Source organism: Equus asinus, chromosome 3 (genome assembly GCF_041296235.1).
Source record: "Equus asinus isolate D_3611 breed Donkey chromosome 3, EquAss-T2T_v2, whole genome shotgun sequence".
Lineage (NCBI taxonomy): Eukaryota > Metazoa > Chordata > Mammalia > Perissodactyla > Equidae > Equus > Equus asinus.
Window position 1 is genome coordinate 160,002,459 of NC_091792.1, and position 14,587 is coordinate 160,017,045.

A 14,587-nucleotide genomic window follows, 5' to 3' on the forward strand; every position below is an offset into this window, starting at 1 on the left:
CTGCCACTGAGATGGGCCACCTGTGGCAGAGGGTAGTTCTAACAGCTTGGGCCTTGCTCCCACCGGGCTGTCCGTACTGGGCGCCCCTCCCTGGTTTCCCAGCCTCCACCTCAGGCCGGTTCTCTGGCCCCTTCCCACTGCAACCAACCTTTGCCCTTCACTGCAGCCTCTCCACATAGAGGCTCCATCCCACCTCTGTGCCTCTGTGCACAGCGCCCTTGCCAACCCCTCCCCTGGCAGTGTACCCAGACCCCTAGACCACCTCCCCCTCCTCCTCCCAGCCACCCTGCCTGGCCACTACTGGCCAGCCCCCCACCACTTCCTCTCCTTGATTCCCTCGCCCACCTCCAGTCTCTTCCCTCCATCATCCTCCACACGGCACACTCTCCAACACACACGCCATTCCTATCACTGCACTGTTCTGAATCTCCAGGGCCTCCTCATGCCTGCCTGACCCTTCCAGATCAGGCCCCTGTGGACCTTTCTCAAAGGCTCTCCTGCTGCCCTCCACCTCCTGTGCGCTTGCGCCAGCCAGACCCCATGGCTCCCATTACCCAAATCCAGCAAGCACCCACCTCCAGGTCTCTGTCCACACTGCCTGCAGCTGCAATCAAAGTAACTCAGCCCTCAAAAGTTGGCTCAAATGAACAAAAATCCCTCACAAACCCTTGCAAAAACAGAAGCGGAAGGAGCTCATTCTATGAGGCCAGCATTACCCTGATACCAAAACCAAGGACATCACAAGAAAAGAAAATTACAGACCAATATCTCTTATGAATATAGACATAAAAATCCTCACCAAGACTGGACACATGTGTATGGTGATGGATGGTGATTAGTCTTTGGGTGGTGAACACAATGTAATCTACACAGAAATCAAAATATAATGATATACAACAGAAATTTATATAATGTTATAAACCAATGTTACCATAATTTTTAAAATTAATTATTTTTAAAAAATTAAACAAAAACCAACAAAAGTTCTAATTAAAACAAGAAATTCCTCATCAAAATACTAGCAAACCGAATCCAGCACCGTATAAAAGGATTCCACACCATGCCAAGTGGGATTTATCTCAGGAATGCAAGGTTGATTTAGCATTCAAAATTCAATGTAATACATCGTATCAATCAAATAAAGACAAAAACCACACGATCATCTCAATGGACGCAGAAAAAGCATTTGACAAAATTCAACAATCCTTCATGATTGTTGTTCGAGAACAACACTCCACAAACTAGGAAGAGGAGGAAACCTCCTCCACCTCGTAAAGGGCGTCTACGAAAAACCCTGAGCAAATACGCTCAGCAGTGAAAGACTGAAAGCTTTCCCCTAACAGCAGGGACAAGGCAAGGACATCTGCTCACACCACTTCTGCTCAACATTGTACTGGGGGTTCCTCCCAGAGCAATTAGGCAAGAAAAAGAAATAAAAGGCATCCAGGTTGGAAAGGAAGAAGTAAACCTAATCACAGGTTAAATGATTGTGTACACAGAAAACTCCAAGGAATCCACTAAAAAATGATTAGAACAGGGGCTGGCTCAGTGGCGTAGTGGTTAAGTTCATGTGCTCTACTTTGGCAGCCCAGGGTTCATGGGTTTGGATCCCGGGCACAGACCTACACACTGCTCGTCAAGCCATGCTGTGGCAGTGTCCCAGATAGATAGAGGAAAACTGGCAACAAATGTTAGCTCAGGGACAATCTTCCTCAAGCAAAAAGAGGAAGATTGGCAGTGAATGTTAACTCAGGGCCAATCTTCCTCAGCAAAACAAAACAAAACAAATGATTAGAACTAATAAATGAGTTCAGCAAAGTGGCAGGATATGAGATCAACACACAAAACTCAGTCAGTCGTATTTCTATATACTAGCAATGAACAACCAATAAATGAAACACAAGTTAGTCCCCTCTTTCAGGCAGTCTTCAATGACGTCTAGGGTGTCCTATGTCCCTCTGTGGGGTGAGCACAGCTTTCCCTCTGCTTAACACTGACGACACTAGGTTTTCACTGTCCCCTATTCTCACCAGCGCAGGCCCAGCACAGAGGGGCACCAAGGAAGCCCCAAGGGAGGTACAGAATGTTGACCCTGGTGGATGGTGGGGACTGGGGTTGCCTACAAGGCACAGGAAGTTGAAACAGAGCCCCACTCTGGTGTATCACATCCTCCCCAATCTGTAAGGAGACCTGGCATGTGTGTTGGAGTGGGGGCAGCTGCTGTGAGGACAAACAGAGCCCACTGCTCCTCCCGGTTGGGCGAGATTGTGGGGAGGACTTGGGGCAGCACACAGCCTCATCCTGGTTCAGCTCAGTGGCCAAGCAAGCACAGGCCTGTGAGGACCGCACTCTCATCTGGCCACCATCCCTCTGTGGGCAGGACGGGGGCTCTTAGGTGGCCACTCACTGACCTTGGGTGGTGACAATGAGTCGTGACACGACCAGGTTGTGCTTCATCTCTCCTGGGAATGTCCTCACTTCAGGGACAGTCCCTCTCCAGAGAATGGACCATCCAAAGGGAAGGCCATCCTGATGCCCTCACATCCTCTGGCCCCAACTGGCCCTGTCCTGCACCAGGGGGAGAGTTGGGTTGGCACCTGACCAGGAGCCCAGAGCCAGGCCAGGCTGGAGCAGAAAAGGGGAAGTGGCAGCTGAGGGTGAGGGTGATGACGGGCCATGGTGACCATGGTGGCCACATTGCTCTTGGGGAATTCCAGTCCAGCTCACAGACTCCAGCTCCCTCAGTGCCTGGGAAAGTTGAGAGGAGTCCCCAAGGGACACCCACACTCCTGGCCAGCCTGGCCTCCCTGGCTGTCTCCCTCAGTGCCATTGGCTTTGCCTCAGCCCCGAGGACCTGATGGTTAAACCCCACTCATTCATTCCAGGGGCCCCCACTGGCTTCCTGACAGTGAGACACCCCAGTGGGGACCCCTCCCCATGCTGCTGAGGGTGCCCGCTGAGCCACCCTGGGTGGGAGCTGTCAGGGAGAATGCTAGAGACCTGGGTTCAAATCTCACCCGGCTCGTCCTCCACTGAGCCTCTGCCTCCTGCAGTTAAAAGCCAGCATGGAAGAGTCCATTCCTCAGTGTCCAGATACCCCAGCAGCACAGTGACAGCTCCATCCCCTTGCGGGCATCTGCCCCCACAGAGGAGTGACTGAGGCCGCCCAAGGAGCTGGCAGCAGGGTCATTACTCGCTTTCTGGGTTTGCCATGCTGTGGGGGTCTCTGTTCCCTGAAGCTCAGAGGGGCTCCCTGGGGCAGGCTTGGCAGAGGCACAGGTCAGCCTGTGTTGGGGGGCTGGTGTGGTGGTGGCTGCTGGGCTCTGTGAGCCCTTCCAAAGGTGTGTGATATTTGTGTATGTGCATGTGTGGATGTGTGCTCACGCCTACGTGTGTGTGTGCACATGCACACACTAGGGAAGGGAGCACCTTGGGCACACTCTGTGGTCTTTGCTGCTGTGCTCACCCCCTACCTTCTTTCAAAGTTGAGATTGGTCTAGGTGACCTGAGGCCCAAGGCTGTGGCGGGGGGAGGCGGGAGAGGCGCATAGCAGGCAGGTGAAAACCACTAGTCCCACAGAGACAGCCCCCACTAAGTTCCAGGAATACAGGCTCTGTGGCTCCTACCACCTTGGGGCCGTGAGCCCTGGGGAGGGTGTGTAGTCATCACCTGCACAGGCCCGCACGTGAGCTGTGGCTCCACACACACCCGGTCTGTCTCAGATGGTTCCCTCATAAAGGACATGCGTGTGAGCTGAGGGAGGTTAGGTGTGTGTACATTGGTGTGTGTGCACACATGTGCACAGGTGCAAGCCCGTGCGTGACAGCAGAGCAGGGGCCCTGGAGGGCTGGGCTCCTGTGGGCTCTCCTTTCTGACACCTGCAGACATGGCCCTGGCTGTGGTAAGTGAGCTGGCGTCTCATGTGACCACAGTGTCAGGGGGCTCCCGTCAGTGGTGACCAGGCTAGTTTGTTCATCAGAGCCACAGGGCAAGGTGGGGCTGGGGGTTCCAGCCCCAGTGGAGAAGAAACCAGGCCCTCCAGTGCACCCATTCACACACTCACACCACAAACACGCTCTTACTCATTGTACACATGCATGCACACTTACATGCTCGTGCACAGACAAATACATGCACGCATTCTCATACATGAGCACTCACACTCATACACTTACAATGCCCATTCACACATGCTCACACTCATACGTGCGCACACTCATACGCTTACAATGCCCATTCACACATGCTCACACTCATACGTGCGCACACTCATACACTTACAATGCCCATTCACACATGCTCACACTCATACGTGCGCACACTCATACACTTACAATGCCCATTCACACATGCTCACACTCATACGTGCGCACACTCATACGCTTACAATGCCCATTCACACATGCTCACACTCATACGTGCGCACACTCATACACTTACAATGCCCATTCACACATGCTCACACTCATACGTGCGCACACTCATACACTTACAATGCCCATTCACACATGCTCACACTCATACGTGCGCACACTCATACGCTTACAATGCCCATTCACACATGCTCACACTCATACGTGCGCACACTCATACACTTACAATGCCCATTCACACATGCTCACACTCATACGTGCGCACACTCATACACTTACAATGCCCATTCACACATGCTCACACTCATACGTGCGCACACTCATATGCTTACAATGCCCATTCACACATGCTCACACTCACTCATTCACATGCGTATACAAACACACATTTATTCTTATACAGGTTCTCATTCTCACACAAGCCCACTCGCACTCATATATACTCATACACATATTTATGCACACTTACACTCATACCTATACACATATTCATTCACTCACTCATATGTATACACACACACACACACACAGCCTCCAGGGGCTAAGGAGACCCTTCATCGGGGGCCCCCAGTGCCCTGGGCAAGCAGCTTGGGCACAGGTCAGAATCACCACCACCCCCAGCCTGCACCAGCCCAGTGCCAGGTTCTACCTGACAGCTCGTTAGATCCCACAGGCTTGGTACTATACTCGCATTTTACAGATTAGGACACCGAGGCCAGGAAAGGTTCAGGACTCGCACCAAGCACACTGGGCACACGCCATGGCCAAGGCTCTGTGCTTCTCAGGGATCACCCCACGTCATTGTCTCAACAACCCTGAGGTGTGAACCAGCGTCATCCTCACGTCACTGATGAGGACACCGAGGATCCGAGAAGCTGAGTAACTCGCCCAAGTCACACGGCCAGTAAATGGTGGAGCGCTAAGCCACACCCCCAGCCTGGCACACACAGGCACCAGGTGGCGTGGAATGCATAGCCGCGGGGAGGGAGAGGGGCTCCAGCGCCTCCCACTCAGTTCAGCTGTGCTTCCCTTTCAGTTTCTCCTCCCCCTTCCTCTTCCCAGAATCTTTCTCTATAAGAGAATCAAAACCAAAAATCTCTTGTGAAGGCCGATGACCAGCCACGCCAGAGAGAGGGTGCACGGCCTGGGATTCACAAGGAGAGGCCCCGTCCCCAAGACCCTGGGTGGGCAGTGCGGAGTGCGCACAGCACTCTCTGTCCTCAGGGTGTGTACCTACACACATGGGCATGCACACACACACAGCCACTCTCACACATTCACCCTCACATGTGCATACTCTCACACACTCACACCCAGACTCTCACGCTCACACTCACATTCACTCACACACAATGTGTGCACAAAGGATCCAAACGCCAAGGCCACTCCCGGCAGTGGGGTGGGCCGGGGGGTGAGGTTCACCCTGACCTGGCGCCTCACCCCAGCAGGCTGGCCCCCGCCTCCCTGCTGGCTGCAGGCTGAGTGGCACATGACGGGGGCAGGGGACCTAGCGGCAGCTTGCCTCCCTGGGTTCCCACCGTGCCCTGTCCAGCTCGGAGACCTCTTCTCAGAGCCTACTGCCTCTCAAGGGCCCATGGCCAGGGTCCCGTGGGCCCCCACTGCCAGCCCAGTGAGGGCCCTGGCTCCCATGTGGGGTCTCCCCGAGAGGTTCTGCAGGTGCTAGCTGGCACCACCTCCAGAGTGAGCCCCCAGTTCCAGGGCCATCCCACTGACCTGATGGCACTGACCCAGCACATGGCTCTTCTCCTGCCTGGCGATGCGTTGGGAGTAGGTGTCCTGGAACCCAGGGAGGCCATGTGGCTCAGGGGCCACGGGACAGGGCCGTGGCCTGCATCCCCCAGGCCGGTGAGGCCTGATGCCCCTGCGCTGTCCGGAGCTCTGCCAGGGTGGCTGTGCCTGCAGCTCCCTCCTGCTGACGGCCGCCTGCTCTATCTGGGGCCTGTGGCCGCCAGGGCTGTGCTAGGGCTTCCTCTCCGCCCAGGACTTCCTGTTGCCGGGTCCCTGGGCAGCCCCGGATAGCCGGCACTTCCTGCCTTCCACCCTGTGAAGTCCAGGGCTGTGCCCCACTGGTGCTGTTGGTCTGCTGTGTTTTAGCAGCCCCCCCGCTCCCACCCCTCACTGTGGTCAGAGACCGCAGCTCTCCAGGGCCCAGCTGTGTCCCCTGGGAGGAAGCTCCTCACCGGTCCCCCCATGGCCGCCTCTGCACACTTGGTTTTAGAAAACTAGGGTTTTCTCCCTAGCAAACCACCAAAGGCCCTCACAGCCCAGCCTCCTTGGCCCCAGAGACCCCGCCTGGCATGAAGCCAGCGAATACACCCCACACAGGGAGCTCACTACCCCCCCAGGGTGCTCCTTCCACCAACACAGACGCTGCCTTCCAGCTCTGCCCTCTGAGCCACACAGAGGGGCTGTCTCTTGCACCAAGAACCTTTGAGTTTCAAGGTGGCCACCTCTCTGCCCTTTGACACCAGGGACCAAGAAACCAGGTTCCAAGCCTGGGCCTAGGCATTTCCCTATCACCCTCCCTCCCTCTCTCCAAGGCCTTTTTGCTCCCCGCCCAGGCGCAGGCTCTGTGACAGAGCTGGGCTCACACACCTCCAGCAATCACCACTCTCTGCTGGTTCTGTGAACACCTGGCTTACTAGAAAGCACTTATGACCTGAGTGACAAAGCGTGCTCCTGTCACTCCCTGGCCCTTGCCCTGGGTTCCACTCAGAATGCAGCCTCTCCTTGGCCTGCTCTGCCCCCCAAGCTGGGCTTCCTCTCCTGCCCAGGTCCACAGCCACGAAGCTGGGGAGCAAGGATTCAAGCCCAGGCTGTTCAGGGCTGACCCCCACACCCCCCACCTCTGAGCTTGGGTCTCAAGGTCATACCTTTCCCACGGAGGGCAGGACCAGCTAGAGGAAGGAGCACTCTGGGCCACCTCCACAGCAGGATTTGAGGGTGACAGAGGCCGCAGACCACAGGGTCCCTAGAAGTCACGAACGCCTCATCTTGCCCACCCGGTTTCCTAAGGCATGGCCCCCATACCCAGCTGTGCCAGCTCCTAGCAGTCCCACATACCTGAGTGTCAGGGCAGTGGAGGAGGGTGGCTCCTGGACTGGGGGGCCTCTGTTTCCCACTGTGTCCACAGCCCCAGACCTCTGCCAAGGCCCCTGCACCATCTGGGGGCCAGTTTGGATCACAGACCACTTGCTATCTCCTGGAAGGTGGGGAACTTGGGCTTTTGTGGCTGAGCTCTCCTCAGGGTGGGCACATCACCCTGGCCTCCCCCAGCCTGTGCCAGTGGTGGCGGAAGGCAGACTGTGCCTTCAGCAGAAAGCTGGCCACAGACAGATAGAAGTGATGGGGAGGGTTAAGTGGGGCCTCTTCCCCTTCTCCTTCCCCTTTGCAGCCTGCTCAGGCTGGGTAGCGGGCCCAGGAGTAAGACACAGCTGGAGCCTCCCTCCATCCTTTGTCAGCTGTGTGGCCTCAAGCTATTGGCTTAGCCTCTCTGAGCCCTAGTTTCTTAATCTGTGAAATGAGTGCTGAGGGTTGAGATAAAATAGCAGGTGAGGAGACCCTGGGTCGTGAGCCAGCCAGGACAAGCCAGTGGGGCAATTCTGGATGAGGTAGGGGCATGAGGAGGCCATGGGACCCAGCAGGGACTGGATCAGGGAAGGGGCCAGGTTTGACCAAGGAGGAGGAGTTGGCTGGGACAGGGGTGGGGTGAGGAAGCCAAAGGCAGGGCAGGGGCTCAGGGTGAGCATCATCCCAGAGTTGGGAGGAATCCATGGGCAACAAGGTGGCCGAGGCCTGGAGAGGCTGGGAGGGCAGGTATGGATGAGAACCTGCCAAGATAAGAACCGGGAGCCAGCCAGCTCCCACTAAGATGTCCTACCCCTCACTGGACAGATGGAAGGATGGATGAGGAGGCCTGGGGTTAAGACAGGAGCCAGATTCCTACCCAACCCCCCACCCTGCCCTCTGAAGGGCCCCCATGCACATCAATTCAGCAGTGGTGGCAAAGGGCAAAGGGCCACGCCCACCCAGCCCCCAGCCCAGCACCAGATGCTGTAGGGGGAGTCACAGCCCAGAGCAGAGGGACAGGGCTCCTGCCCCCTTCACAACCCCAGTTTCCCCTTAGGAGGCTGAGGTCAGGAGTCCTGGGCTGCTGTGTGACCTCCACAGGCCCCTCCTTTCTGGGCCTCAGTTTCTCCATGTGCCCTCCCATCTCCCAAGACAGCATTTCATTCATTTCCTGGAAACAGAGGACTTTCAGGGCCCCTCCTGCAGTAACGGCAGCCCCATGACGTTTACACTGTGCTGGAAATAACCATGGAGATGATCCCACACTAGCATCCAAGCAGCCAGGTTTGTGGGGTGGCATGGCGGGGCCCTACGTCAGGCAGCTCTGATCCCCTGCTCCACCCTTGCCAAGTTTCAGGTCCTCTCCCACCCCCCAGGGCTGGTGCCTCAAAGGCCAGGCTTGGGGATCACCCTACCATGCCAGAGGCAGGGCACTTACCAGGGAGGGTAGGAGCCAGCCAGCAAGGGCCAGGAAGGGGCCAAGGGGTAGCCTGAAAAAGAAGAGGGAGGGAGAGCCTTTACTCTGGGTTCCTGGGGTCCTCAGCCTGCTCAGGAGCGAGGCACATGCCCTGCGCCCCACCACCTCTGTAGCCAGCTGTGGCGCCTGCCTTGCCTCGGCACTCACAGCCCACAAGGCTGGTCCTATCCTCACCCGCACTGACCAAGAGAACCCTGAGGACCACTGGCTGGGCCAACCGCCAGTGACTCATGTCCCTGGAAACCCAGCCCTGGCTCTCCCATAGGCATCCAGGACCCCTGTGTCTGTCTGCTGCCTTCAGGGGCAGCTCAGGCACTGGAGGTGCCAAGGAGTGCCTGTCAGGCTCAGGGAGGGCATTGGGCCCGGGGAAGGGTGGCTGGTACCCCCCAATGGGGAAAACCTCAAGCTCTCAAAATAATATGCTTTGCATCAGTCCTTCCCACAGGGCCTGGGTCTGCCCACAGCCATCTCTAAGATCTGCCCACCCGGTCATGAGCCCCCTCCCCTCTCTGGGCCTCACTCCTGTCTCTATACCATGGCGCTGCAACCTGCCTTCCAGAGCAGGGCGGCAAGTGTTCCTGGGAACTTGGTACTGGCCACCATCCTGTTCGGAAGACGGAACAGGTGGCCTAGAGGGCAGGGCTCTCCCCAGAGTCACTCACTGTAGTGGGCTGAAGAAGGACCCCTAAAGGGATATGCCCAAGTCCTGACCCCAGGGAACTATGAACATGACCTTATTTGGAAAAAAGATCTTTGCACATGTAATTAAGGATCTCATCCTGGATTAGCCAAATGGGCCCTAAATCCAGTGATAATTGTCCTTATAAGAGACAGAAGAGGAGAAGATACAGAAGAGAAGGTGAGGGCCCGGCCCGGCGGTGCAGCAGGTAAGTGCACACGTTCCGCTATGACGGCCCAGGGTTCGCCAGTTCAGATCCCGGGTGCCGACATGGCATGGCTTGGCAAGCCATGCTGTGGCAGGCGTCCCATATGTAAAGTAGAGGAAGATGGGCACGGATGTTAGCTCAGGGCCAATCTTCCTCAGCAAAAAGAGGAGTATTGGCAGCAGTTAGCTCAGGGCTAATCTTCCCCTCCTCAAAAAAAAAAAGAAGAAGAGAAGGTGATGTGAAGACAGAGGCAGAGATTGAAGTGATGCTGCCACAAGCCAAGGAAGCCACGATTGCCAGCAGTCACCAGAGGCTGGAAGAAGCAAGGAAGGAAGGATTCTCCCCTAGGGCCTCCAGGGAGAGTGTGGCCCTGCTGACACCTTGATTTTGGAGTTCTGGCCTCCAGACTGTGAGAGCTAAATTCTGGTTTTTACGCTACTAGCGTGTGGTACTTTGTTAGGGTAGCCATGGGAAACTAGTATACACGGGGACTCGCCAAAGTCCTTTCCCTGGACAAACTGCGGGCTTCCACTCACAGTTGATCTAAGTCCTGGCCTTGCGGTCAGGAAGAGGCTGGCTCTACGGGCAGCCCCGCTGTGGGCATCCAGTCAGATGGGGCAAATCTGAGCTGGCTGGGAGGCTGGATGTCCACAGCCGCCCACAGGCTTGGCTCACGACCTCCCACCCCTCCTGGGCATGGGGTCAGATGCCATGCTTGGCCTATACCCACCAGATTTGCTGGGCCCACTTCCTGGCCTCTCATTCACAGCTCTGGCCAGCCCTTCCTTGGCTCAGTCAAGACATTTCCACCACGGATCAGAGGCCAGGCTGGCTCCCTGCTCAAGTATACGGGGTCTGGCCCATGCTACCTGCCCTGGGCCCTGTCCTGGTACATGCAGTCTCCTCCACCTGGAAAACGAATCCTCTCCAACAAAAGCTCCCTCATCCTTTCAGAACAGGACCATCTAGAACCTTACCCCATTCTCTGAAATCTCCAAGTCACTGGCATAGCTCTGCGTACCAGAGTGTCACCACATGCTTATCCCCAGCACTCCCCATGGGCCTGGGTCAGTGCCTGTCCCACGGCAGGGCCAAGAGATAGGCCAATGGATGGAGAGATGGGTTCAGTGTCACGTCTATACACACAGCCAAACCTCCGACGTGGCTGTAACCAGCACATGCCTAGGCCATCCCTCAGAGCCAGAGTGAAGAAGTGCAACTTAGAGCTAATCTAACCCTGAACGAGAACTGATGTCCAGTGTGGCTGTAGCCAAGGCCCATCCATGCCCCAGGACCTCTGCTCGGTGAGATCAGCCGCTGGCCGGCGCCAGGCAAGCATTCGAGGTTGCAAAACAGAACAGGCTGACGAGTGGGAGCCAGCCAACATCCCCACAAGGCAGTGGTGTGCTGGGGTCTAGAAGGCCCCCACAAGCTTCTCAGGGCTGCCAAGGATGGACGGAGGTGGGAGGCAGTCTGGCCACTCCCATGTGCAAGGGATGAAGGGAATTACGGAAGTGCAGAAAGAGGCCCGCATGCACGTCTGAACGCATGGGCCTGCGCTTCTGAGGATGATGGCCAAACTAGAAGCAGGGATGGGGTTTCTACTCTGGGACCCTCAGCCCTCAAGCTCTGCCCCCATAAAGGACTCAATGCCCACACATCCATGGATGCCCCACCAGCCTTACAGAACCCCGGGGCCTTCCTCTCCCAGGCCTGGTGTCTCTGCCTCCAGCAAAAGTGCCCAAGCTGGGCAGCATGTCTCGAGAGCCAAGGGTGGCTCAGCATGCAGAGTAGAGCTGGGGGCCCTTGCAGGAGGCAGCCCCTCACCTGGTGCCAAGCACGCTCCAGCAGAGCCCGGGAGAGGGTGAGGCTCTGCAGGAGGGAACTCTGGCCTGGCCAGGAAGAAGCAACCTGTGTGTGGGAGGGAGGATGGCTGGCAGGAGCTCCAGGCCGAGGGTCCCTGTCTTGGGGATGAGGTCCAGGGTGGGCCATGGTGAAGGGCGAGCGGGCTGGAGGGAGCACAGGTTGGCATCGTCACTCGCCTGAGCCTCTCCCCTGCCTCAAACCACAAGCCAGCAGAGGCGTTTCAGGATTCACACTTCAGTTCATCATAACACTGACAAGTTTCCACCTTTTAATCGTGTGAGAAAAAATTCTCCAGAGTGCTGACGTGTGTTCCCGGCCCCTCGCCCACGGATGCAGCCCGCCCCTCTCGCCAGCCCTGCCCCATCTAGCCTGAAGAGGCTCACTGCCCAGCACGGCACCCAGCATAGGCATCCTGAAGGCCCAGGCCCTGCACAGGGCACAGGGAGCTGCCCCCAAAAGAGGCACTCAGTCCTGTCTGCACCAGTGTCTCCCCTTCTGATACTCCTGCCCACTAAGAGAGGGCTGCTCCACCCACGTGACCTTGGTAGGCAGGGTGTCACAGTGGTTAGAGTACAGGCTTCCTTGGAAACAGGCCTGACTCAATCCCCTCCTCCTTGTGGCCCACTCTGAGCCTCAGCCTCCTCATCTGAAGAGTGGTGCTGTCCGGAGGACCACTTGTCATGGTTGGTAGGCAGGGTTACTACAGGGCACCTGGTCACTGGGGTTCTGTTGGCCACATCATCATCACAATCATGATGGGAAGAGAGAGTATTCTCTCGAACCACCCCTGCTAAAAGCCAGGCAACATCTTCCCATCCCACCAGTGCAGGTCCAGACCCTCCCGCACTCCAGTCTCCCTGCCCACCACTGGTCCTATTCTGAGCCACATTCCCACAGTGTTGGTAATCCTACCCAAAGGGGATGGATGCCTTTGCCCCACAGTTCACTCGGCCTGAAGAGCCATCCCTTCTGTTTCCTTGGCCCCACTACGGCCTCCGCAGCCCCTCGTCCAGACCGCAGTGCCTCTGGGCTGGACCCATTACCTGCACACACAGCCCCTGCCCTTCTCCTACACAGGCCTCCACTCACGTGTGAGACCCCTCCCTCAGCTCCTAGGAGAGGCTGCCTCCCCCCTTCACGTGCTCGCACTGCAGCATTTTCAGTTCATCTGTTGACTATCTGCCCCTCCCTTGACTTCAGCTCCAGGGCCCAGCTACTCCATGTGTCTGCCCCTGGAGTGTGCCCAGGATGCAGCAGGTGCTGGGTACCTCTTGCAGCAAGAACAGATCATGTGCCCCCTGATTAGCTGGATGCGCCCTACTCTCCATGGGGTCCAGTTTATGAGACTCAATTGCTGAATTAAACCATTCCTCTCACCCCAAGCATCCCCAATTCTCCATCCTGCATGATGGATGTTAGCACAGAAGCTCTGTCTCCACAGACCAGGGGCCTAGACCCCTGGGGTGACCTCAGCAAGGCACTTGACCTCTCCTAGCCTCAGAGTTCTTGTTCACAAAGCAAGGCAATCATCACCGGCAGAGCACGTGCAGGGTCCAGACCTCGCACCCTCACACCCTGAGCACCCAGCGGGCTGAGCCCCGGGCAGACCAGGCTGCCCAACACTGCTGCCAACCCTCCAGGGGCCAAGGGGGTGTGTTTGGGGGGAAATCTGCTGATGACCTTTGTCGGAACCCCCAGAAGGAAACAGACTGTCTCCGCTGAGGTCGGAGTCAAGCTGACCCCTGGCCAGACGAGGAACCCAGAGAGGGCAAGACTTCCCCAAATCCAGCCTGCACCCCCCTCCCCTTCCCACGTCACCTTGGCCCCCTCAGCACACACTTGGTGAGTGCCCACCCCACTGGGCCTGAGAAGACTCCAGATGGCGGTTCTGATGCTGGGTGCCTCCTGGGCCAGCCAGGGCCTGGTTCCCCCCAGTGGAGGGCCTGGTCCCTGCCACCAGCCCCAGCCTGGCATCCTTAGGAGCAGAGGCTACCAGTGACCAGACCATCCTGGGGACACCTGTGTTGCATGCACATCCTGTGGGGATAGACTCCTCACTTACTGAGGCCAAGGCAGGGGGTTGTGAAGGCTGGGGCTGCTTTCCTGCCTATGGTCACCTCTTGTTACAGGAGGGCCACGTCTATGGGGCGGGCCAGGGAGCACACACCCCCCGGAATGTCTGCCCCGTGCCAATGCCTTAGCTCCGTGGCCCACTCAGTCCTCAGCTGCCCAAGGGTGAACACTCTCCTGTTCTCCTGATGAGGAAGTTGAGGCTGAGCAGGCTGCAGCCGCGGCCACCCAGCCAGCACTGTCCATGTGACCCACAGCCTGGGGCCACCCCACCCACACCATGCAGCCCAGCATTTCCTGTCAAGCCTGGCTCTGAGGGGCATAGGAGGAGGAGAAGGAGCCTCATGGCCTACTCTCGGGAAGAGCGCTGGCTTCCATCTGGGCAGAAGACCAGCAGCCCACGGGACAGCTAGAGGAAGCCCTCAGGCTCTATGGAGGGGTCAGGGATCTGAGCAGAAGGCTGGGGCACAAAGGGGTGGGATGCACCACGTGGGGATGCAGGGAGGAGGCCGCCGCAGGGGCCAGCATCAGCAGGAAGGGAGGCCTGGGGGTGGGCGCATGCTGGCCTGTTCTTGTACTTCTGTTTTAAACTTATCTCCAGAGCCTATGGGGAGCCTGGTCAAGAGACTCTGCAGGCCACAAGCCCCCACCCTGAGCCCAGCTCACCATTGCCAGTTCCCTCGGCTGAGGACCCCTGGTACTCACACTGGAACAAGCTCTGGCAAAGAAGCAGAACCCTGGCCTCAGTTTCCCCATTGGTAACTTGGGCTGTCGCAGGAGCTGCCAGGCTCAGCACTGGAAGAACTGCCAAGGCCCAGGGCTCT

At 57.3% G+C, this 14,587-nt stretch overlaps 1 protein-coding gene across 5 annotated transcripts in view; it reads right to left on the minus strand.

Moving 5' to 3' along the window:
• SH3BP2 (SH3 domain binding protein 2) overlaps positions 1–14,587 on the minus strand; it is a 39,593-nt gene that overhangs the window by 14,205 nt on the left and 10,801 nt on the right. The window contains exon 2 of one of the 5 annotated variants that reach the window (XM_044767936.2): positions 8,902–8,953. The exons of 1 other annotated variant lie outside the window; for it this stretch is intronic. Coding sequence is in view for 2 of the 4 variants with exons in the window: in XM_070506359.1 (XP_070362460.1) it covers positions 7,458–7,558 (101 nt within the window). In the remaining 2 variants the exon portion in view is untranslated. Of the gene's footprint in view, positions 1–6,107; positions 6,456–7,457; positions 7,674–8,901; positions 8,954–14,587 lie in introns of those variants that run through there. 3 more of the 5 variants (XM_070506359.1, XM_014832838.3, XM_070506361.1) reach the window with 3 other exon arrangements.